Consider the following 25,054-nt stretch of genomic DNA (forward strand, 5'->3'; position numbering starts at 1 on the left):
TTTTCAAATTTATACTGACTTTTCGACCACCCGGTACATTGACTGCTTATTATTCCACAACGCGGAGTGGCCACGCGGTTAGAGGTGCCATGTCACTAATAGTGCGGACCCTCCTGGCGGAAGTTAGAATCCTTTCTCGGGCATGGGAGTGAGTGTTCTCCTTCGCGTTAAGTTAGTTTAAGTAGTGTGTAAGTCTAGGGACCGATGACCTCAGTAGTTTGGTCCCCTAGGAATTCACACACATTTGAACACATTTCCACAACACCTCGACGGAGCAACATACCTGGATTTCCTGCAGCGTACTTTGCCTGGGATGCTTGTCAATGTGACAGGTTATGTGTGAGCTGGTGCGTTTCTGGCGCCAGTTTCCATCGATCGTCATTTTGATCTTTGAGTCGACTTCGATGCTTATTTGTCTTCTGCTCATCTTTGGCGGCTCGGATTTAACGGCAGCGCGTGCGCTCTGCTGTGGAGGTGTGTCGGGATCGGGGGTGAGTGGAGTCACGTGGGACTGTGTACATAGGCAGGACTGCAAGAGGACGAGTCGGACAACGAAGAAGCGGGGCCAGCGGCTACGGCGTGTTGAGTCGTGAGGGCGGATCTACCGCCCATGGTGATTTGGTTTTCCTAGAGGTGGAAGGAAAAGCTCCTTCGAGTCTGTTATAAGCTACGCCGGCTGATTGAATTGGAGTCACTGAGTTGCTTCCGTGGGTTGCGTGCGGCTTAATTGAATATGCCAGTGTACTAAAAATCCTTTGGAATTGTTTAAGTTGTTTATCACTTACCTCGGTGTTGTGACTAACTATCTTGACGGCAGTTGAGTACGTGTGGCTACGCCCAACCAACCGACATGAAGTGTGGTTAAAGACGTAGCTAGAAGTGCAACGAGTAGTGAGTTAAGTCCGGCTCTGGCGTTTCAAGACAGGCCGAGATACGTCCTCTATTCTACCTTGTAGTTCATTTGGTAGTTTCGCATGTAAATGTGCGCCGAGATAATTTTTGTCATCTTAACTTTAGGGCATGATTTTTAGCGAACTTATTAATTAAAGTTTAAGGACTGGCATTGGTCAAGTAACTCACAGAGGCTAATTTGTTTCTATTCAGTTGTATTAATCAGCTGTTTTCTAGATAACATGGTGTAGTTTATGTCTCAGAATATTATCTGCCGTTGATGTGTGTTGTGTTACAGATAATTGGCAGCCGTCGACGCCAGCATACTGGGAGCAGAGCACCATAGGGGCAGAGAGATATTTCAGGCCCTGTCCTCTCCTTTGCATCTTGGGTTATGTTGTCACTGTTGCGTGATTCCATCTTTCCGGTGGAGAATTACAGCATCTGAAGTTCCATTGCAGTGCAAAGTTGAGCACATTTCTATGTCATTTCCTGTCTCGTGGATCTCTCATATTGATTTGAATCCTTGGTCTGCTCGTGTCTATCGCTAATTCACACACAATATTGAAGCAACCTCAGTTTAGGGGTATTGCCATATGGTCATGTTCTAGTTGTAATCATTCTGAGAATATTGTTGATTAATCAACTGAGTAAGTAAATTTGAAGATTGGTTTGGTCAAAATTAAAGCACCTCCTTAACTGTTTTAGTCATCTGTATATAGTTTTGTTTAGGAAAGTTGGCTAGCCAAACCTTAAATGATCTGAGTTCTTACCCTTAATCTTTTCCTCAGTTGATTGGAAGTAATGAGAGTTCTGATGGGAATTGTATGGACATTTTTACTATTGAAGTAAAGCTTTACCTGAGTATATTTACCTAGTCATATTCAAATTTCAAGTTTTACGGGTCTTGTTCCGGGTTTAAGAAATTCATTTGTGATTTGTTCAAGTAATCTGGCCTTGTAAGGCAGTTTCCTGTATTATTGTGATTGTTATTTTATAATGCTTTTGATTCTAATGAAATATGTAGCAACTACAACGGATTACTATTGTGACTTTGGTGTGTCACTACCATCAACATTCCAATGTGCTTTCTGCGTAACGGAACACCACCCAACTCCCACATTACAGTTCGCCAATACCTCGACATCTTCTCAGATTGCGGAGAACCTGTTGCATGGCCTGCTGAATCAGTGGGCTTAAACTCCCTGGATTTTTACCTCTGGGAGCATCTGAAAAGCATTGTGAGCGATTAACCACTTCCTGACAGGTAGACCCTGCAATACTATGTTCACAACGCCAGTGACTCTATTCAGAGAGAGGCCACAGCATGCGAAAGAGTGCAGCAATCCGTGATGCGAAATGTGAACACGTGCACTCCATCTCACGTAGGCCACCTTGAAAATCTATTGTGACGTGGATGTGATGCAGCTCTGCACTGTAGTCTGAGACAATTTGTTGTCACTGCACGCACACCGTCCATTTACAGACACAAGTCCATGGGATCTTTTTTTCTCTCTTTCCCGTCAGGAACCAGTCCTTGCAGTCTGTCGGTTTTATTAATGTTCATCTTCTGTAATATAGGATGTAAGAACTCTATGTAGACAAAATTCTAGAGTGTTTAGAGTAGATAAGAAAAAACATTTTTTGATGCGACAAAAATGTCACAGGTACAGAATTTCCCCACTAGAGGTCGATAATGCTTCCGGCCTTAATGATGTTCGGAGACGTTGCTCAAACTGCCGTGTGATGGATATTGTTTTGTTGATACTGCGGACCACTTATGAATTTCTTTTTGTTGGGAGAGATGAAACGTTTAGTGCATAAGACACCGACAGACACTCCAGAAGAGACGGTTGTACGTTTGGTTGCAGCCATTATTCGCGAAACATCTTGTTTTGAGCGTGTTGGGCAATCATTAACACGCAGATGTCTGTTTTGCATTAATATTGATTGACAGACGACAATTTCAGCAACATTTCTAAAACAACATGCAGCACACATCTGTTTGAACATCATTTCTGGACATCACTAGCGCCAAATCTTTCATGTACTGTAGTAGGGAAACGGCACACCTGTGGCATTTTTGTCATCTCGCCGAACCTAGAACTCAAAATGCTCTTTTCTAACTTGCTCACGCCAGGACTCCACATGTGCTTTCGACTGTATGGCGCGAAGTGCATTATCCATTACATGTTGTCCGTGTGGCCAACATGTATAAAGTTTGTAAAAAAAAATGTTTCTTTTGTATTCTATGCAGTTCTTATCGATGTAATATTACGGTTACAGCCACTTCTAATTACTATGTGTACTTTGACGTGCCTTATAGAGGGTAGAGCAAATAAAAGTGGCACGGACGCGTGGATACGATTGGACTTGGATGTAAGAATATAAACATACCGTGTGAAGTGCACACCACGTGTACACCTGCCACGTGATCCCCGCCGGTTCAGAGTGCAGTGCAGCCTGTGTCAGTGTGAGTGGAGCAGTGCAAAGGGGACGACTGTACTCACATTGGAGTAGCGGGTGTTTGTTGAGGAGAGTTACGTGACAACAAAGCTGTGGAAACGGTGTCGTCAGCTGTTTGGTGAGAAGTTTAAAGGTGTCAAAGTGCACGCAAGGGGTGCCATACAACGCTTAGTCCGAAAATGGCGTCAGGCATAATCTGTTTTGAACAAGTAGAAACACATGCCGAAACGTGCTGACACCCCAGAAAATGTGACTGCAGGTCACCAGTAAATACTTCAGAGTCCTACCAAATCAACGTGACACCTGTTGCAAGAGACCGGTATATCAGGTCGATCATGTGAAGGAACATTCTACCTGCACCTGCACATGCATGCTTACCGAGTGTCTGTTGTTCATGCATTAAAACCAACAAATGTTCCTCAGCACCTCCAGTTTCGTGAGTAGCTGTTCACTGAGATAACACTCAACGGCTTGGACATGGATTGTTCTGTACGTATGATAAATCTGGGTTTCACCTGAGTGGTTATGTCAGCTCACAGTATCACAGGTTCTAGCCAGAGGAGAAGCCACATAACTCCCACTAAACGCCATTGCATGATCAGAAGGTTGGGGTTTCGTATGCAGTGTCTCCACGCCGCAATATTGATCCCATCTTCTTTCATCAGACGCTGACTTACATTGCCAACATTTCCAAACCATTTGTGGCAGTATTAACGGAGGAGTAAAAGACGTACAGTTACTTCCAACAGGATGGAGCAACCGCCCATACAGCCGGCCAAACCATGGAGCACATTTATGCAGTCTTCACGCCTGACGCCGTTATTGGCAAAGGTCAGTGGTTGCGGCCCTAGCTGGCCACCCACGTCACCTGACCTATCAGTATCGGATTAGTTTGTGTGAAGAGCCCTCAAGCCTAAGGTCTAAGGTGTATCACAACAGCCCCCATAGTCTTCAAAAGGTGCAGCAAATGATTTCGGATGAGACTGCAGGAATTCCAGCAGTCCAGTTTCGATCCGCCTTCAGCAACTTCCCGAGCAGGACTCAAAAGCGCCAAGTGATGAATGGTGGTCACTTTCAACATCTGATATTGTCAGATTAGTGCTGTATTTCCCTTCCTCTGCTGTGTTTCTTTGTACCCTGGAACTCTGTTCTCTAGGTCACTTTTATTTGCCCCACCCTGTGTTATGTAGTTGACCTCTAATGTAATAATTTACAAAATTAATTATACAAAGGAGGTGCAGCGCAACAGTAACAAGATCAGAAAATGTCAGAATCAGTATGAAATTCCGCAAAGCAACTGCGCAATTTTGACGTGAAAATTTATTTGCAAACTAGAGAGAGATTCTAGATTTCTTTGTAAAGTCACACATAACATCATGAATTGTGTTCATGTATATCACTTAAAATCAGTTCAGGACAACTCCTTACCTTGGATTTACATCCAAATTTTTCATTCACTTCTATATCTCTATAAATATTCTCAGTTTCACGTACTTTTGTGATGAGCTTACTCACAAAAATATCGTGAATTTTTAATTTTATTCTGTTAGTTGTGATCTAATCTTACTATTGTTAAGGACATAATTTTAATCCTCAAAGGTGTTGTACTGACACACATTGTGAAGTGGATGATGAAGTGTTACTGGAAACCAGAGAATGTGTATGAGAATGAAATATTCACTCTGCAGCGGAGTGTGCGCTGATATGAAACTTCCTGGCAGATTAAAACTGTGTGACGGACCGAGACTCGAACTCGGGACCTTTGCCTTTCGCGGGCAAGTGCTTTACCAACTGAGCTACCCAAGCACGACTCACGCCCCGTCCTCCGCAATATCCTTTCTTTCAGGAGTGCTAGTTCTGTAAGTTTCGCAGGAGAGCTTCTGTAAAGCTTGAAAGGTAGGAGACGAGGTACTGGCAGAAGTAAAACTGTGAGGACGGGGCGTGAGTCGTGCTTGGGTAGCTCAGTTGGTAGAGCACTTGCCCGCGAAAGGCAAAGGTCCCGAGTTCGAGTCTCGGTCCGGCAAACAGTTTTAATCTGCCAGGAAGTTTCAATATGTATGAGGTTCGACGACTTTGGAGTACTGAGTTTGGAACATCGCCACCTTCATGGTTAACAATTACGAGATTTCGAGACAAGTTTAAAGTCGAAGGTGCACGATGTGAAGAATGGACGTACTAGGAGAAGGAGATGTTCAACAGATAACGAGAGTGTGGCTGCAGTGGTTCAGCGACACGCACAATCCCCGAAAACGTCTGTGAAGCAATGCTATCATGAGTTTGGGATCAGCAAAACGAGTGTTCACAGAATTTCGTGGACTCGCAGGTGGAAGCTTTACTTTCTGACACTTCTCCACTCTCTGAATGATGGATATCTCGGTACGTGAAGTGAATTTTCTGAGTGTGTTATCATGTATCAATATACACTGCGACACTTCTCAGAGATCTGCAGGAAGATGATCCCAATAGGCAAACTGAAATTTTTGAGTGGATCATCAACGTGTTTACTCCACGAAAACGGCAAATGGGTGGGAGAGCGGTGTGCTGACCCCACATCGCTCCATATCCGCATTCGATGACGCCTTTGCCCTGAGGATGACACAGCGGACGTTTCCGAGGCCTGTTCGGACGGCGTTTAGTTTTCGTCAATATGTTTGAAGCAGGTGAATATTTCCATTATCTAATTCTTAGGTCAGACGAAGTGAGCTTTAAACTTCATGGAACAATTAATCGCCATAACTGGAGTATCAGTCTGCTGTGGTCTGAAACTTCCTGGCAGATTAAAAGTGTGTGTCGGACCGAGACTCGAACTCGGACCTATGTCTTTCATGTGCAAGTGCTCTACGGACAGAGCTACCAAGCACAACTCACAACCTCTCCTCGCAGCTTTACGTTTGCCAGTACCTCGTCTCCTACCTGTGATTTGTCGTCTAGAGGCTTGACTGAGATTAACTGATGTTTTTCATACACCTTTCACCAACTCACAAACAGTCACCTAACAACCTGGCATAGGCCTCTGACTACGCTACAGATCAATATTTCACCACAACTAAGATTTCCTGTTCATTACCATCTTTGAACATAGCTCATTTCTCAGGCTACGCTACAGATCAATCTATCAATTCAACATGTTGTTGTGGTCTTCAGTCCTGAGACTGGTTTGATGCAGCTCTCCATGCTACTCTATCCTGTGCAAGCTTTTTCATCTCCCAGTACCTACTGCAACCTACATCCTTCTGAATCTGCTTAGTGTATTCATCTCTTGGTCTCCCCCTACGATTTTTACCCTCCACGCTGCCCTCCAATACTAAATTGGTGATCCCTTGATGCCTCAGAACATGTCCTACCAACCGATCCCTTCTTCTGGTCAAGTTGTGCCACAAACTTCTCTTCTCCCCAATCCTATTCAATACTTCCTCATTAGTTACGTGATCTACCCATCTAATCTTCAGCATTCTTCTGTAGCACCACATTTCGAAAGCTTCTATTCTCTTCTTGTCCAAACTATTTACCGTCCATGTTTCACTTCCATACATGGCTACACTCCATACAAATACTTTCATAAATGACTTCCTGACACTTAAATCTATGCTCGATGTTAACAAATTTCTCTTCTTCAGAAACGCTTTCCTTGCCATTGACAGTCTACATTTTATATCCTCTCTACTTCGACCATCATCAGTTATTTTGCTCCCCAAATAGCAAAAATCCTTTACTACTTTAAGTGTCTCATTTCCTAATCTAATTCTCTCAGCGTCACCCGACTTAATTCGACTACATTCCATTATCCTTGTTTCGCTTTTGTTGATGTTCACCTTATATCCTCATTTCAAGACACTGTCCATTCCATTCAACTGTTCTTCCAAGTCCTTTGCTGTCTCTGACAGAGTTACAATGTCATCGGCGAACCTCAAAGTTTTTATTTCTTCTCCATGGATTTTAATACTTACTCCGAATTTTTCTTTTGTTTCCTTTACTGCTTGCTTAATATACAGATTGAATAGCATCGGGGAGAGGCTACAACCCTGTCTTACTCCCTTCTCAACCACTGCTTCCCTTTCATGTCCCTCGACTCTTATAACTGCCATCTGGTTTCTGCACAAATTGTAAATAGCCTTTCGTTCCCTGTATTTTACCCCTGCCACCTTTAGAATTTGAAAGAGAGTATTCCAGTCAACATTGTCAAAAGCTTTCTCTAAGTCTACAAATGCTAGAAACGTAGGTTTGCCTTTCCTTAATCTTTCTTCTAAGATAAGTCGTAAGGTCAGTATTGCCTCACGTGTTCCAGTATTTCTACGGAATCCAAACTGATCTTCCCCGAGGTCGGCTTCTACTAGTTTTTCCATTCGTCTGTAAAGAATTCGTGTTAGTATTTTGCAACTGTGGCTTATTAAACTGATTGTTCGGTTATTTTCACATCTGTCAACACCTGCTTTCTTTGGGATTGGAATTATTATATTCCTCTTGAAGTCTGAGGGTATTTCGCCTGTTTCATACATCTTGCTCACCAGATGGTAGAGTTTTGTCAGGACTGGCTCTCCCAAGGCCGTCAGTAGTTCCAATGGAATGTTGTCTACTCCTGGGGCCTTGTTTCGACTCAGGTCTTTCAGTGCTCTGTCAAACTCTTCACGCAGTATCGTATCTCCCGTTTCATCTTCATCTACATCCTCTTCCATTTCCATAATATTGTCCTCAAGTACATCACCCTTGTATAGACCCTCTATATACTCCTTCCACCTTTCTGCTTTGCCTTCTTTGCTTAGAACTGGATTTCCATCTGACATACAATTCAACATACAATTCAAAAAATTATATATAGAAAAAAATATTGTCAGCGTTCTATTCTCTTCCTGTTTGCCCATGTATAACTTTACACGCCACAACAGCCGAATGTCACGGTATGAAGCCGATATCCGGTATCACTAGGTTTAGTTGACCACAAAATTTGCCCTCCCTCCAAATTTAACACGCTAGGTAGCTGCCTAGCAGTTCCAGTGAGGAATGTGGTTGTCAACGAGCCATCGTTTGGGGTACGACAGCACGTGACCAATGCAGAGACGCTCGCAATGTCCGATCGCGTCGAAATTAGGTGCAAGCGGAGTGAGTGGTGGGCTCTATCGCTAATGAGCTGGTGTTACAAGAGCTGTGCTCTCTGGCGAGCTGCCTTAGATAGCCGACACAGTTCGCCACCCAGCTAGGGCCATGCTGAGGTAATCTTGCAACCCTGGCAGAACTGCCACCCCATAAAACTATCTTCCTACAATTTTTCCAACCCAGATTTAGCAGCTTTATAATTTTCTAAGTAGGTTAGATAAATTTATTAATAAATGAAATTAATTTCCTACATGTGTCCACATTTTTGTGAGTATTTAGCGAATCAAATTGTCTACACAAAATTATTTTGTTTATTATGCAGTTTCGACTACTGCCATCATCAGACAGCTGTAATTAATATTAGAGGAACATAAAGAGCGACAGGTTTTTGCTATAGAGCAACAAGTTGTCTCTGTGTTAAAAGCAATGCTGAATAGGGACGTCAACCAACACTTTGACTCATAAAATATGAACAAAGATAAATGTTCCCACCGACCGGTGGCGCTATTGAGGGGGATTTTGCTTTCAGATTTTATTTTACTGTTTATATCCTTTCTTCAAAAAATGGCTCTGAGCACTATGGGACTCAACATCTTAGGTCATAAGTCCCCTAGAACTTAGAACTACTTAAACCTAACTAACCTAAGGACAGCACGCACACTCATGCCCGAGGCAGGATTCGAACCTGCGACCGTAGCAGTCCCGCGGTTCCGGACTGCAGCGCCAGAACCGCTAGACCACCGCGGCCGGCTATCCTTTCTTCCTACATACTTATAGAAAGACAGATAGTCTTTAAAATACATGAACATTCAAAATTCAAACTGTTAAACGTGATTTAAATGGGTAGAATTGTGTAGCAATCAAATTAGTTTTTTAAATGAGACCAATTAGTCCATGCGTGGAGTTCGTCAAAGTAAGAACAAGTATTCATTGAATGTTGTACATATTAATATCTGTCGAACAGCTGCTCAATTCACCACCAAGGGGCGACCTGGCAGCGGATGAAACGGTTCTTCATCCATATATTACACAAATTGAAAAGAGGGCTTAAAACAAAAAAAGCAGAAGACAATAAGTGATGATTTTTTAAAAACACATTACTGGACAATGTTCGTGATTTTTACAAAAAATGGGTGACAAAATGAAGATTTAAAAAGAAACACTGGTGGCCAGTATTGTTGATTTTTTAAACTTTATAGATGTTTTTATGTTATACTTAAAATAAAATCACTGATGATAACGTGAATGATGTTATGGTGTAACAGTGATGCTTGTGATGCATGAAAATGTCCACGGTTATGATGAAGGTGCAATGATGATTATGGGCTTTGTGGAACCACAGGTAGCAAATGAGCGTCAGAAAGGCAGAGGAAGTAGTAGGGAGGAAAATGGACCAATTGTTAGAGGTAGAAAATTGTGACTAGGAGTGGAAAGACGGCTATATCTTGGGAGGGATTTCATCTTTGATGAGTGGCAGATGGTTAACAACACTGTAGCAGGAGAGGAAGGATAAAGCAGAAAGGTGCATGATAAGCGGCATAAGGATATAAGTGGCGTAGCAGGGTACCTGGATTGGTGATAAGTGGGCTGCTGGGACTGGGGTTTGTCAGTAATGCATCCAAAGGTGCTTGAGCAAGAGAATAAGGTGTGGGAAGCGGATTAGTTGGTGTGGATTGATAGTTGGGGAAAGTAGGCAGATGCGGAAATCGAGATGGAGTGCATGTCTTTCTAGGATTTCAAGGGACTTGTAGAATTTAGTGGAGGCAGAAATTCAGCAACATTGTTGTAGGTGAGAATGGGCCTGATGAGGGACTTATGGGTGATGATAATGGTGGAAGATTCTAGATCGCAGGTGCACTCTGTTAGCAGTTTCGGTTGGTTTTGAGCTTTGTGTTGGATGGTAAGGAGACGTGCATTCCGTGTTATGAGGAGCAGTCAAATGAAAAATGAGTATCCGCCACCATAGGACCATGGAAGGGTTCGATTCAGAAATAATCACCACATCCATTACGACATTTATCACAACGGGACACGAGATGAGCAATTCTTGTTTCGTAGAACGCAGTCAGCTGCTGACAGATTCTCAATCGCATCCACTCTCGCACTTCCTCGTCCAACTGAGACTGACGGCGATGCATGTCTTTCGTCAGGTCACCAAAGATGTTCAAATCACATGGTGAAATATCCAGGAGGATGTTGTAGTGTTTCGCAACCAAATCGCTGAAGCATGGCCTTCGTCCGACTGGCAGTGTGTGGGTGGGCATTATAGTGCAATAGGGTGATTCCGTCAGACAGCATTCCGACAGACCAAGGGCAAAGGGCAAATCATCTCCCCCTCCAGAGAAGTAGAAACGTAAAGCTACTCACACAAGTTCTGGTAAGGTTATGATGACCATTTCTTCGACTGCAGGGCCCCACTGCTTGTTGAGTTCCTCGAGCATAGAGCCACAATCAGTGCGCAACACTATGAGGGTACTTTGCAAAATCAAATGTGTGTGAAATCTTATGGGACTTAACTGCTAAGGTCATCAGTCCCTAAGCTTACACACTACTTAGCCTAAAGTATCCTAAGGACAAACACACAACCAGGACTCGAACCTCCGCCGTGACCAGCCGCACAGTCCATGACTACAGCGCCTCAGACCGCTCGGCTAACCCCGCGCGGCGATACTTTGCAGAAACTGCACGTGTCATAAAGTCAAAACGCCCAGGAATGCTGTTGGACGGAATCATCCTGTTGCACGATAACGCTTGCCCCCAAACAGCCAGTTGGACGAAGACTACACCTCAGCAATTTCTTTGGGGAACACTGCAGCATCCTCTGCACAGCCCAGGTCTTTGTCTTTGTGTGTTTTCCCATCTTACGTGACTTGAAGTAAGATATATGTGAATGTCCGTTTCAGTCGGAGGAGGAAGTGCAAGAGGGGGTGCGGTTGTGGACCCGTCAGTGGCTGACCGCATTCTATGAAACGTTCTAAACGTTTCTAAAAATCTGAAAGTAAAATGAAATCTTCATCTCTCTGTTTATGAGTCCTGTACATTGGTTTTAGTACGATGTATAATAAAGAACAGATTTTATTTCTTCTTCAGTTACTAATGGTGCACAAATTATCTAAGTAAAAATAAAAGAAAAGGGCTATAGCTAAGAGTTGAGGAAATATCTCTTTCCAGGAATTGTGTTTTCATTATAATTTTATTTTGTATTTCCTTTCTTTGAGCATAGCAAAATCGCTATTTACGTCACTAAATTAAAGTTCAGTCGGTGCCTCCTATTCCATCGCCAAACCAGCTAAATTTAAGTCTACTTAAAAAAAAAAACATAACTGTCTACAGGCGTAACGACCAACAATTCCCATAATGGCGTCAATTAGTCAATTAGCCACAGAAAGCTTATTCTTGAATTCTTTTTTTTTTATTTACACAGCAGATCGTACCGATCTAAACTTGGGAGCAACAAAAGAACTCGTTGGAGGGGTCAAGTAAATTATATATTCCATTCACGTTTTCTGCTTGTATTCTCCACCGTCGGGTCAAGCACCATTCTTCTGTCGGCAGATTACTTCAGCACCCTGTCGTCTGCCTTTGAAATCCTACGATACCATTAGGCTGCGGTGACAGTGGCACCGATATTGGTGGATTCCGCCGACGACCGACATCGGCCGAAGACGACAGGTCTTTCAAATCAGTACGCCACTACGTGCGCGGTCACATTGAAGCCGATCTCATTGTCCGAAATTCTAGGCGAAATTCAGACCAGTTTGTTTTATGCGCTAAAATCGAACGGTGGCCTTAAACATGAAGTGGGCTGTGAGAAGCTGGTAAGTTTAGTAAGTTTAGTCCAAGAAAGCGTGAGTTTGTAGCATCCTGACGATGAAAAATATCATAATCGGGTTACAGTTGGAATCTATGGACTGAAATCGCATGTTTATTGGAAACCACAAGTAGGCAAAATCTTTATCGAAAATTTTAGAGTGAATTGTATTCTCAAAAAGTAATCTGTTCAATTGTGAACGGTGACAATCTTACACTTATAGTTACTGGAATTGACCTTTTTTGTGTTGTGGTAGGCGGATATTAGCTGTGCACAATCATTATTACTGCATATTGGCGATTTCATGCCAGTAGGGTGGTGACTGTATCTTAAGTGGTTTGCAGGTGTGGTGTCTGTGTTTCCACTTTTCAGTGCTTGAGGCGTCAGAGAATCTTGTTCTTAAGTTTATGCTTGTTTTCACACGTAAGCTGAATGACAGCCATTGAAGGTTAATTGACATATGTCTACACAACTTCAAATAAATACAGCAAAACAGATTGTAATCTTCCTTTTCAAGGTCGCCATGAATCGCCTCGAGTATGTAGGTCTAACATAAAGTTTTTCCCTCCGTCTCCTACATTTGTAAAACTTGTTTGGTAATTCCAGTAACTGAGGACAGAGTGCACAGTACTCGTCACTTTCTTTTCGAGACAGATATAGATTGTTCACATTCGTCCGGCGTCCTTTTAATAACTAAAGTCGCAGTGTAGCACTCATCTCCAAGAACAGAGGCGTCGAGGTATGCATCACACCCTAGGCTAAAATCTCACCCGGCGATTACTGACAACGACTGTCTTTTCTCTGCGTCAGTTTTTGCAGTGTCCAGATCCCCGTGACGTCAACGTGGTGTTTCCGAAAACAAATGTTTTAGCCGCGGTTTTCCGGCCGCGAAAGCGAGCCGCAACAATGTGGGAGGCTCCACAGATCGCTTTGTACTAACATTCCTTCACATTTGATCCAGGAATGTTTAAATTTATTTCTTATTTTTTCATTTTTATTTTTTTATTTATTGGTTTGGCCTACTAAGGACCTTAAGAAATAGCTTACGTCTTCTTTCTTTCCTCCTTTCTTTCTTTCCAGTAGTTTTTCATTCTTCCCGTGAGGTTTTCTCTTCTTTCTTCTGCCCATACTGCATCTGTCGTTTTCTTTGTTTTCTCCTGGAAGGCCTTGAAACTTTTTACTTTTGCTCTAAACTTTTCTCTCGCTCATATTTATTCCTTCGTTATTTCCATTTCTCTCAGGGTTGCGTTAGCTTCTTTGATCCACTTCACTGATCTTTTTGGGTTTCTGTTAAAAATTCTACTTATTATCCTCTTTTCATCTACTCTTTTCAAGTGCCCATAGAATACAACTCTACTCTTCCACATTGTGTCAGATGTTGGTTCTATTTCGTCATAAACTTTTTATTACTTCTTTATTTCCCAGTATCTTCCTTTCTTGCTTTACACAATGTAGTCTTGGAGCTCTAATATTTAGGAATGTTTGGACGAAATCTAAACCTTTATCTTTCAAATTTTGAAATTCCTTTTCAAAAATTTGGAAAAACAACACTGTTTTTTCTCCGTGAACTTGCTTCCTGCAGTTACGTATTCGTTTCTCAATCTGCTCGTCAGGTGGTCATGCCATTATTATGCTATTTTGCATTTTTTAAATGGCCTCGGCATTAACTCCGTTCTCAATTCAGGCACAACCAATTCATACACTCATCTCATTTTCTTTGTATCGGGTAGCTATGACCATCCTTGAGAAGACACGGCTTCCCTTTCGTTATAGTACCTAATGACATTATTCACAGTATATAGAGCTTACGTGGCTTAGGCCTACGAAACTATACGGATAGGAATGCTGTCGGCGAGGACCCTGCCTGACTGACCGTGACAACACTTCTGCTGCTGGTGAGTGACTGGCGCAAATCAGCAGTGAGGAAGGCTCTAGCCAGAGAACCCACAATGGAAATCTGGTTGGCGCCTACAAACGAGTCGGAAAATCCACGTAGCCGTTTTTACGACCCCTCTCTGCCCGCATCCTTGGTGGGGGGGGGGGGGGGGGGGGCTATCTCGCCAACCCTTCTGTACGGCCATGTAACCAACACTGCAGTGTGGTCAATCAATCTCCTAGTAACACCACATGTTGGTTCCGGTTATTCAAATGGGCTCCATCATTTGGTTCACACTTGTAGGTTTCTGCTCTGGTGCAACGAACTTCAGCTCCCAACGACTTCGGCTTGTTATGGCGTTTTCACAGGTCACACGATGCACTGTGGCACACTCCTCACCCGCTTAGCTACTGCTCCCGCCTGCACCTGGGGCTGTAACTAGGGTTGCCAAGTATCCGGCTTTAGCCTGACATTTCCGACTCTTTGCGGTTGTGTGCCGCCAAATGCCTACAAGCCCGGCCTGTCCGGATTTTGTTAGGCTTTTTAGCGGTGAAGTAGAGGACGCACAAGTAAGGCCCGTTCCAAGCTAATGGCGTAATTTCGAGGAAAAAGCATAATGAGAAATAAGAAGGATATGTAAGTGTACGAACCAGTGCTATTCCCTTCGTCTATGTCCTACGTTTTTCTTCGTAGGCCGAGCGAGCCTAACACATTATTTTACTAGCACGCTACGTGCAGAGGGAGTGAAGAGAAGTACAAGGGCATGCTGAAAAGTAACGTCTCCGAATTTTTTATGTAAAACTCTTGCAGCTTTTTAAATACAAAAAACGTTACTTACATTCTTATATTTATTCTTGATGTACACGTACTTGCAGCCTTTTGCTACTAGAAGGCTCCGAATTGTAGCTTGTAATATAGCAGTTTGTAACATAACTATGTCGGTGTATGAGAAATAGCGTGCTGTAATCGAGTTTTTAATTCGTAGAGTTCATCCATACGTGGGGCACCCTCTACTTCAGCATGTCAGTGACAGACCACCCACGAGTGCTGCGACATCTGCATCAGTTCGACGCCCTGCGTCCACTGTCATCGATTTCTTTTGTTGGGTTTCGGGCCGTGCCCAGTCGACCATCTCAATTGAAATGTGCATTACGACAATACAACATTTTCGTAGCAATCTGCCGCACTGATCCCGCCCCTACAGAGGTGGACATGACTGATCATCTTTCGTACAGTCCGACTTGGCCCCCTCCGGTTTTCATCTTTTTCCAAAACTTAAAGAACATCTTAGAGGACTTCAACTATAGTGACGAAGCGGTGCAGGCAGAGGTGGGGTTGTGGCTCCGTCAACAAAGTCAAACGTTCTACGGTGATGGTAGCAACAAATCGGTCTGTCATTGGGAGAAATGTGTTCTTCGCTACGGTGACTGTGTTGAGAAATAAATATGTAGCCGTGAAGAATAAAGATGTGGAACGTTAATGTTTGTTTTATTTAAAAAGCTTTAAGGGTTTTAGCATAAAAAATCGGAGGCATTACTTTTCAGCCAGCCCTCATAGAATGTGCCAATCAACCGATGCGAACCCACCAAAAAAACTATGGTTACTTGTTTATTTATTTCTTATTTATTTATTTATTTTTTATTTATTTATTTATTTCTCGATAAGTCTCATTGAAATTACGAAAATTAATTAATATCTTTTCGTTTTTCGTCCCAGAAGAATAAAAATTTGTTTATTTTGTGTAACAAAGGATTCTTAGTTTACTTTAACCTAAGATTATCTTTCGAAGAGGATTTACCCGCTAAAAAGACCGCCAAATTATAACGCTGCTTATTGATTGGTTTTCGGTTTAAGCACCATTAAAATGATCTCGCAAAACAAAACTGCGGTTCTAGGCGCTTCAGTCCGGCACCACGCGGCTGCTACGGTAGCAAGTTCGAATCCTGCCTCGGGGATGGATGTGTGTGACGTCCTCAGGTTAGTTAGGTTTAAATAGTTCTAAGTCTAGGGGACTGATGACCTCAGATGTTAAGTCCCATAGTACTTAGAGCCATTTAAAAAAACTGATTGCATTTGATTAGTAATAAACGACTGAAAACACCCAACTTTCTCTATTTCCATTTAAAATAAGTAGTCCGTTTCTTAAGGTAAAATGTCCAGCTAACATAACGCCGAGTTTCGATTTTCTAGTTTTGAACTTGGCAATCTTATCTGTACCGGGCTCTTAACCTAAAGTAATCGCTTCTGTGGCTTTGTGATCCACGCATTTTCCATGCTGAAGTGATACTGTCTTCACTGACAGTTGATCCCAAACCAAGGCAGTACCAGCAATGCGCATTAGCACCCCACGTCTGGCACATTTGTACGGCCATGTATGGCAATGCACACCAATCCAAGCACACACAAGAAACACCAAAGCAAAGGTACGCCAGCGATCGGCCACAAATCCAGAAAAACCAGTGGTGACATAGGAGACAGGCTCTCTGCTGACCGAAACTGGAAGTTATTTTTTTTAAAGAAAAGAAAAAAATACATTTTATTATTTCTGACTTTCATGTTTGAAGGAAACGAAGACTACTCGAAACTCTTAATCTATATTTCTAAGTTAAGAGAGAAACTCCTATAGCTAGGTGTGATACGAAACAAAGAGTTGTTGAAATGCAAATCTCGCTTAACACCTCTGAACGTCATTTAGGCCACCCAGGATGTGCATAATATCATTTAATAATGAGGATACCCACAACTGAACACAAGAAAACTTTGCTCAGAAGTCGCTATTTGTATCCAGTATGTGACGCTTTACCTTTTCTACAAAGAGCGAACCCAACCGAAGGGTGGCATACAAGGCGCAAAAAACTCAACCTGGAGAGCGAAAAGTTTAGGTAATTTTGAGAGCAGAGCAATTCACTTCTGACAGCGATGTTAATCCTTTGGAAGCTTGACAGGAGCTAGTAACCACAGCCTCTGACCAACATTCGTGTTTTCTAAATGCAGGCACAGCTTGACCGAGAGGCAACGTACCTTGGTGAGATCATCTCCGTACCATTCTTCAGCGTAGCCTATTTCGGCTGCGTCCAGCTTGAAGTTCCAGAGGCCATCTAGAGACTTCACCTCCCTGGACTCGGATTCTCTGGGATACAGCACGCCACCTTTCGCGACTGGCGCCAAGGCCGCTGTAGCAAGCAATAGACAAAGTCTCCACATTCCGACGATAGTGTCCTGTGAACAAGACAATGAATCGAAATAATTAACGTTTTTTGAGTATTCGGGGAACCCTCTTACTTACATAGAGGAATTTCAGAAGCCAAGCATATCTTTAAATGGAGAAAAGTAAAGCGTCACTTACAGTTTGCTTTTTGTTTTTCAAAATGGCAGAAACATTATTCGCCGAACAATTAGTTGTAATCAAATAATATATGCGAAATCTTTCAGTACATCAGAGAAACTGACAACAAACCCCGAACTGAAAAAAAAAGAAAACTTGCAGAATATGGGACAAAAAGGTTAACGAGAATTGCTGCCGACCAGTCTACGGAATGAGAACAAAAGAAGAAAGCAGAAGACCATCCTAGTTATCGAAGAGTGATGTGATGACTGTAAGGGAGGGGAAAAGGAGGAGGAAATTAGTGCTTATGTCCCGTCGACAACGAGGTCATTAGATACGGAGCACAAGCTCGGATTAGGGACGGATGGGGAAGGAAATCGGCCGTGCCCTTTCAAAGGAACCATCCGGACACTTGCCTGAAGCGATTTAGGGAAATCACAGAGAACGTAAATCAGGATGACCGGACGTGGCTTTGAGCCACCGTTCTCCCGAATGTGAGTCCTGTGTGGTAGCTACTGCGCCACCTCGCTCAGTGACTGTGAGGGGATTGTGAGATCACTGGAAAATCTGAGAAAAAATATGAAACAATGGAAAGTCCAGGTTGGAAAACCAACACTGTAATGAAAAGGATATATCACTAATCACTGTAAAGATGACACTCTGAATTGTAGACAGGCTGCTCCGGCCAGAGATAGCTATCATGTGAGCGTGTGGTGTGCTTTCTTTTGTGCCTGTGTGTGTTTTCCTTTCTGAAGAAGGCTTTGACTGGAAGCTCTGTGTGTAAAGTCTTTTCGTTGTGCCTGTTTGCACCTCAAAGTGTCACCTTTCTGGTGAGGAGCAATGTATCTTTTTCGTAATATTGTCGATACAAAATATGACTAAGCTGAATTTTAATTGTTAGGCTTCATGAAGTGGAACTAGGCAATGCGTTCCAGTCTCGATAGTGACTTCATCTTCGGAAAATGTTGTAAATGGGATCTGAATCGTGACTGACAGGAAAGTGTGAAGCGACTACGAGCAATACCATGACGTGTATTTTTCCTGTCAACTACAGTTATTACAAGGGTGATATGACTGCACGGGTCGCAACTCGAGTATATCGCAATTGGAACAAAGTACAAACATCATGTTCTGCCAAAAACGAGGAAAAACCGCTACCGAAACGTTTCAAATGAGCGTGTTTCGTAGGGGAGAGACAGTTTGAAGGATGATGGAAGTACTGGCCGACCACAAACGGTCTGAAGTGAATCAAGATTGAAGAGTAGTAAAGTTGCTGTGCGCCAGCCACTGCCAAATGGTAGACGATCTCACAGGTGCAGTCGGACGTCGGCCACGCTATGTGCTACGAAATTCTGACTGATGATCTGAACATGTGTGTTAGAACCTGGTGATTGCTTGACGACTTATGGGGACCTGGCCAATAATACTGACGATGATTCGGCGTTTCTCAGCCAGATCCTACCTGGAGACGAAACATGATGTTTCTTGTACGATCCACAACTGAAGCCCCAATCCGCGACCTGGGAAACGCAAGTACCACCGCAACAGAAAAACCACGACAAGACAGGTCAAAAGGCAAGATGAAGATTGAAGTGTTTTTTTTATTCAAATGGAATAGTTCACATGGAATTCATCCCATATGATGCTACGGGAAACGAAAGCCGCTACAAGGAGCTCCTTGACATTTACACGATTCAGTTCGTCATAAGCATCCTGAGCTTTGGATTGGGAAGAACTTGCTGTTGCTAAACAACAACGCTCCTGCACATTGCCCTGTCTTCGTCCCAGAGAAAATTGCCAGGTGACAGGTCATCGTTTTGCCACACCTTCCGTAGTCATCTCATACCGCAATATTCGATTTTTGTCTCTTTCTCCACAAGAAAGCACACTTATGTGGGTGTAGATTTTATTCAGCCAAAGAGAAACCCCGAGGGACCTCCATGCCAGCATGTTTGAGAGGTGTTTCCAGCAGCTAAACTGAAGCGCCAAAGAAACTGGTACAGGCTTGCGTATTCAAATACAGAGTTATGTAATCAGGCAGAATACAGCGGTGTGGTCGGTAACGCCTATATAAGACAACAAGAGTCTGGCGCAGTTGTTAGATCGGTTACTACCGCTACAATGGTAGGTTATCAAGATTTAAGTGAGTTTGAACGTGGTGTTATAGTCGGCGTACGAGCGATGTGACACAGCATCTCCGAGGCAGCGATGAAGTGGGGATTTCCCCGTACGACCATTTCACGAGTGTACCGTGAATATCAGGAATCCGGTAAAACATCAAATCTCCGACATCGCTGCGGCGGGAAAAATGATCCTGCATGAACGGGACCAACGACGACAGAAGAGAATCGTTCAGCGTGACAGATGTGCAACCCTTCCGCAAATTGCTGTAGATTTCAATACAGGGCCATCAACAAGTATCAGAGAGCGAACCATTCAACGAAAAATCATCGATATGGGCTTTCGGAGCTGAAGGCCCACTCTTGTACCCTTAACGACTGCACGACACAAAGCTTTACGCCTCGCCTGGGACCATCAACACCGACATTGCACTGTTAATCACTGGAAACATGGTGCTTCGTCGGACGAGTCTCGTTTCAAATTGTATCGAGCAGATGGACGTGTACAGGTATCGAGACAAACTCATGAATCCATGGACCCTGCACGTCAGCAGGGGACTGTTCAAGCTGTTGGAGACTCTGCCGGGGTGTGGGGCGTAAGCAGTTGGAGTGATATGGGACCCCTGATACGTGTAGATGCGACTCGACAGGGGACACGTAAGTAAGCATCCTGTCTGATCACCTGCATCTATTCATGTTCATTGTGCATTCCGATGGACTTTCACAATTCCAACAGAACAAAGCGACACTCCACACGTCCAGAATTGCTACAGTGTGGCTCCAGGAGCTCTCTTCTGAGTTTAAACACTTCCGCTGGTCACCAGACTCTCCAGACACGAATATTATTGAGCATATCTGGAATGCCTTGCAACGTGCTGTTAGAAGAGATCTCCACCACCTCGTACTCTTATGGATTTATTGCCAGCCCTACAGGATTCATGGTTTCAGTTCCCTCCAGCATTACTTCAGACATTAGTCGAGTTCATGCCACGTCGTGTTGCGGCACTTCTGCCTGCTCATGGGGGCCCTACGCGATGCGATATTAGGGGGGGGGGGGGGCTTCATTGTATGTGGACGTTGGAAGATGACCATAGCGGCCAACAGTGGCCACTTTGAGGGAGGATAAGGATCTATTTAATTCTATATTCTATGCTGTAGCCCTATGGCCTTCAGGCCAAAAGCTAATTAAAATGAATAGGTGCACGCCATGGCTGTATGGCTTTCTGGCCACACACACAGACACACACAGACACTCTCTCTCTCTCTCTCTCTCTCTCTCTCTCTCTCCCCCTCTCTCCAGTAAAGAAAAACAACTAAGAAGAGCACACGCCTTGCTACGCGGTATCTTTTGAGACATCAGCGTTCTTGCGAGTGCTTACATCCCAGGCGTTTAAGTCCCAAGACTTGTTGACTTTAGCAGTACAACAGGCCTGGCCAAAGAGTGCTCCGGCTGCCTTCCTGCCTAGCACTCCGAGCACAGTGATGAGTACGACTGAAGGGTGAGGGCAGAAGGGGAAGGAAAAAGCTGCGGCTAGACGCTGCTAGTGCGAGGCAGTCAGCTTTTAATAGTTTGCTAACAATATCAATTTACCTTCTGCATTAGGAATGCCATGCAAAGTGCTTAATACGCTATCACAGAACTATGAGATGGGAAGACATTCATTGGGACACCAGTACAATAACACCGACAAAAATTATATAATGCACTTGTCTTCTGATGAACAAGCTTGAATGCTGGCTGAACTTAATGCAGCTATTAGGGAAAGAACTGAGTAAAGGGCAAATACAGCAGTGACAAAATCTTTTACTGTCAACATCACCAATTACTTGAATCACTGGAAACGGATACAGCAGACAAAATTGATGCTAACAAACAAAAAGTAATCCAATGGGAAAAGCAGCTTCACGTCCATGACGTTGAACAGTTATCAGAAGTCAAGGCAGTCGTTTGTGGACCAGACATAACTGACTGCGTTTCCATGACTGAGACACTTCATCTGGAGTTCAGTAAGAGGTTTCAAGGCTTTGCACGTGGAAGATAAATTTCGTTTTATTTGTTAGGCCATCCTCTCTTTTGGCTGCTGATGTACGTACTCATTATCTCCAACTTTAGCTGACAGATGTACAGTGCAGCACCAGGATCAGTGACCTGTTTTTACTATCCAGAAATTTTCAAGACTCCTATAAAATGTTACCTCAAGAGCAATAGCCTTGACTGCACAGTCAAGCCGCTTAAGTTATTTCAGTATATGGTTCAACACATATGTACAAACACTTTTTGTCCGTTACGAAATTGAGAAAGTTCTACCAACGTTCAGCTTTACCAAATTTTAATCTGATTAACACCATGAATTTGTATCACAAATCAAAGTTCCAGACATATTACATATCCTAAAATCGAAATATGTATAAATTTAAAAACATCACAACTTTGAGTCAGATGCCTGCAAGTCAGGCTTTTTGTAGTTCACTCACTGTATTATCACTGTCTGATATACTTATTTAATTAAACAATGAAAGTTATTGCTTAGAAGGAAAAATAATAACTTGATAATAATCACGAGTGATAAAATACTGCTTACAAAAGTATGTTAAAATAGTAGCTTCTTGAAAGTAGTTGCACTGTGTAGCAAACATATCTTCCTAAGTTTCTCACGTGTGTGGCCTTCGCCGTATAGCTGTCTCATTCACACATCGGCTCGAAATAGCGCAGTTGTGGGGGAAGCTGGAACGTTGAACAGATTCGCCTCTGTTCGCGGAGCGCAAGCTCACTCTGGGAGCGAAAATCTTGGCCAGGCCTCTAGCATAACATCTTTTCAGGACACTATCCATTTCATTCAATTACTCCTCTGAGGCTTGTTCTGTCTCTGGCAGAAATAAAGTCTTATCGGCAGACGTTAAAATTTTTATTTCTTCTCCCTGAACTTTAATTCTCTCTCCAGATTATTCCTGGGTTTCCTTTCCTGCTTGCTCAACGTACAAAATGAACAATGCCGGGGACTGGCTACAGTCTGCACTCACTCCTTTCTCCACCTCTGCTTCTATTTTATGTCCTTCGGCTCTTATAACCGCAGAGAGCCTTATATAGAGAAATTGTTAGCTGTTGTAAGAGGTTCAGTTCCCATAGCTGAATTTTTTGCGAAAACATTGAAACTACCAATGAAACTAACATTTTATAACTTCCCATTAAATGCCTGTACAACATTCTGACAAGCTAATATATTTCTTGTAAATACATCAAAGTATGCATTGCATTCAAGACTTCGTCGTTCCTAACGTATGTGTTGTGTAATGTTTAAGTTTTGAAAAGTAATTATTGTATTCAGTTGTTTGGCATTGTTATCGATTATTATGCTGTTAGAATGACTGGTGGTGATTGCAACATATACACTCCTGGCCATTAAAATTGCTTCACCACGAAGATGACGTGCTACAGACGCGAAATTTAACCGACAGACAGAAGATGCTGTGATATGCAAATGATTAGCTTTTCAGAGCATTCACACGAGGTTGGCGCCGCTGGCGACACCTACAACGTGCTGACATGAGGAAAGTTTCCAACCGATTTCTCATACACAAACAGCAGTTGACTGGCGTTACCTGGTGAAACGTTATTATGATGCCTCGTGTAAGGAGGAGAAATGCGTACCATCACGTTTCCGAATTTGATAAAGGTCGGATTGTAGCCCATCGCGATTGCGGTTTATCGTATCGCGACATTGCTGCTCGCGTTAGTCGAGATCCAATGACTGTTAGCAGAATATGGAATCGGTGAGTTCAGGAGGGTAATACGGAACGCCGTGCTGGATCCCAACGGCCTCGTACCACTAGCAATCGAGATGACAGGCATCTTATCCGCATGCCTGTAACGGATCGTGCAGCCACGTTTCCATCCCTGAATCAACAGCTGGGGACGTTTGCAAGACAACAACCATCTGCACGAACAGTTGGACGACGTTCTCAGCAGCATGGACTATCAGCTCGGAGACCATGGCTGCGGTTACCCTTGACGCTGCATCACAGACAGGAGCGCCTGCGATGGTGTACTCAACGACGAACCTGGGTGCGCGACTGGCAAAACGTCATTTTTTCGGATGAATATAGGTTGTGTTTACAGTATCATGATGGTCGCATCCGTGTTTGGTGACATCGCGGTGAACGCACTCTGGAAGCGTGTATTCGTCATCGCCATACTGGCGTATCACCCGGCGTGATGGTATGGGGTGCTATTGGTTACACGTCTTGGTCACCTCTTGTTCGCACTGACGGCACTTTGAACAGTGGACGTTACATTTGAGATGTGTTACGACCAGTGGCGCTACCCTTCATTCGATCCCTGAGAAACCCTACATTTCAGTAGGATAATGCACGACCGCATGTTGCAGGTCCTGTACGAGCCTTTCTGGATAGAGAAAATGTTCGACTGCTGCCCTGGCCAGCACATGCTTCAGATTTCTCACCAATTGAAAACGTCTGGTCAATGGTGGCCGAGCAACTGGCTCGTCACAATACGCCAGTCACTACTCTTGATGAACTGTGGTATCGTGTTGAAGCTGCATGGGCAGCTGTACCTGTACACGCCATCCAAGCTCTGTTTGACTCAATGCCGAGGCGTATCAAGGCCGTTATTATGGCCAGAGGTGATTGTTCTGGGTACTGATTTCTCAGGATCTGTGCACCCAAATTGCGTAAAAATGTAATTACATGTCAGTTCTAGTGTAATATATTTGTCCATTTCTTCTTGGTGTAGCAATTTTAATGACCAGTAGTGTATGTGCTGTATGTTTCTAGAAATTTGTAAATAATTAGTAATGAAAGGGCGTGTGCATCATATTGCGTAATCGAGCCGTGAGCCACATACACTGTCTGATCAAAAGTATGCGGACACTACCAAGTAATGTGGAATTTACCACCAAATGTTATGAGAGGCAGAGCTGCCTCTATAAAAGGAGGAATGGAGTATTGCGTTATCAGCAGAGAAGGAGTAACAGCAGAATGCGTCGGTCAGTTGAGCTCAGAGACATCGCTGGTGGACTAATCATGGGGTGCCACCTGAGTAACAAATCAATAAGACGCATCTCAACCCTTCTGGAGCTTCCCAAGGCGACTTTGGACGATGAGATTGTGAAGTGGAAACGCAAAGGAACAGCTACAGTAAACCAAGACAAGGCAGGCCTCATGTACTGAAGGGCAGGGACCGTCGAACACTGCGTAGAGTTGTTTTTAAAACCTCGTGAAACTCAGCGGAGGGATTCACTCGTGAGTCCCAAAGTGCTACCAGAAGTGCACGTGGCACAGTGATTGTGCGTCTGGAGTTACAAACAGTGAGGTACAATGGTCGAGCAGCTCGTTAAAAGCCACACATTTCTATAGTCTGCAACGCTTGAGGTGGCGTTTAGAGCGATATCACTGGACAGTGGGTGATTGGGAACGAGTGATTTGGAAATGGGTGACTGTAAACGAAAGATCTGGAT

General features: G+C 43.5%; 1 protein-coding gene and 1 non-coding gene across 2 annotated transcripts in view; one reads left to right on the forward strand and one right to left on the reverse strand.

Moving 5' to 3' along the window:
* Positions 1 to 25,054, reverse strand: part of LOC126190512 (beta-glucuronidase-like) — a 155,210-nt gene that overhangs the window by 107,097 nt on the left and 23,059 nt on the right. The window contains exon 2 of the mRNA XM_049931026.1: positions 17,157 to 17,354. Coding sequence (XP_049786983.1) covers positions 17,157 to 17,339 — 183 coding nt within the window. The 5' untranslated portion in view covers positions 17,340 to 17,354. The remainder of the gene's footprint in view (positions 1 to 17,156; positions 17,355 to 25,054) is intronic.
* On the forward strand, positions 5,307 to 5,381 carry Trnas-cga (transfer RNA serine (anticodon CGA)). The gene has a single exon. It is a non-coding gene; the product is annotated as a tRNA-Ser (tRNA).

The sequence above is a fragment of the Schistocerca cancellata genome, chromosome 1, assembly GCF_023864275.1.
Source record: "Schistocerca cancellata isolate TAMUIC-IGC-003103 chromosome 1, iqSchCanc2.1, whole genome shotgun sequence".
NCBI classification, from domain to species: domain Eukaryota; kingdom Metazoa; phylum Arthropoda; class Insecta; order Orthoptera; family Acrididae; genus Schistocerca; species Schistocerca cancellata.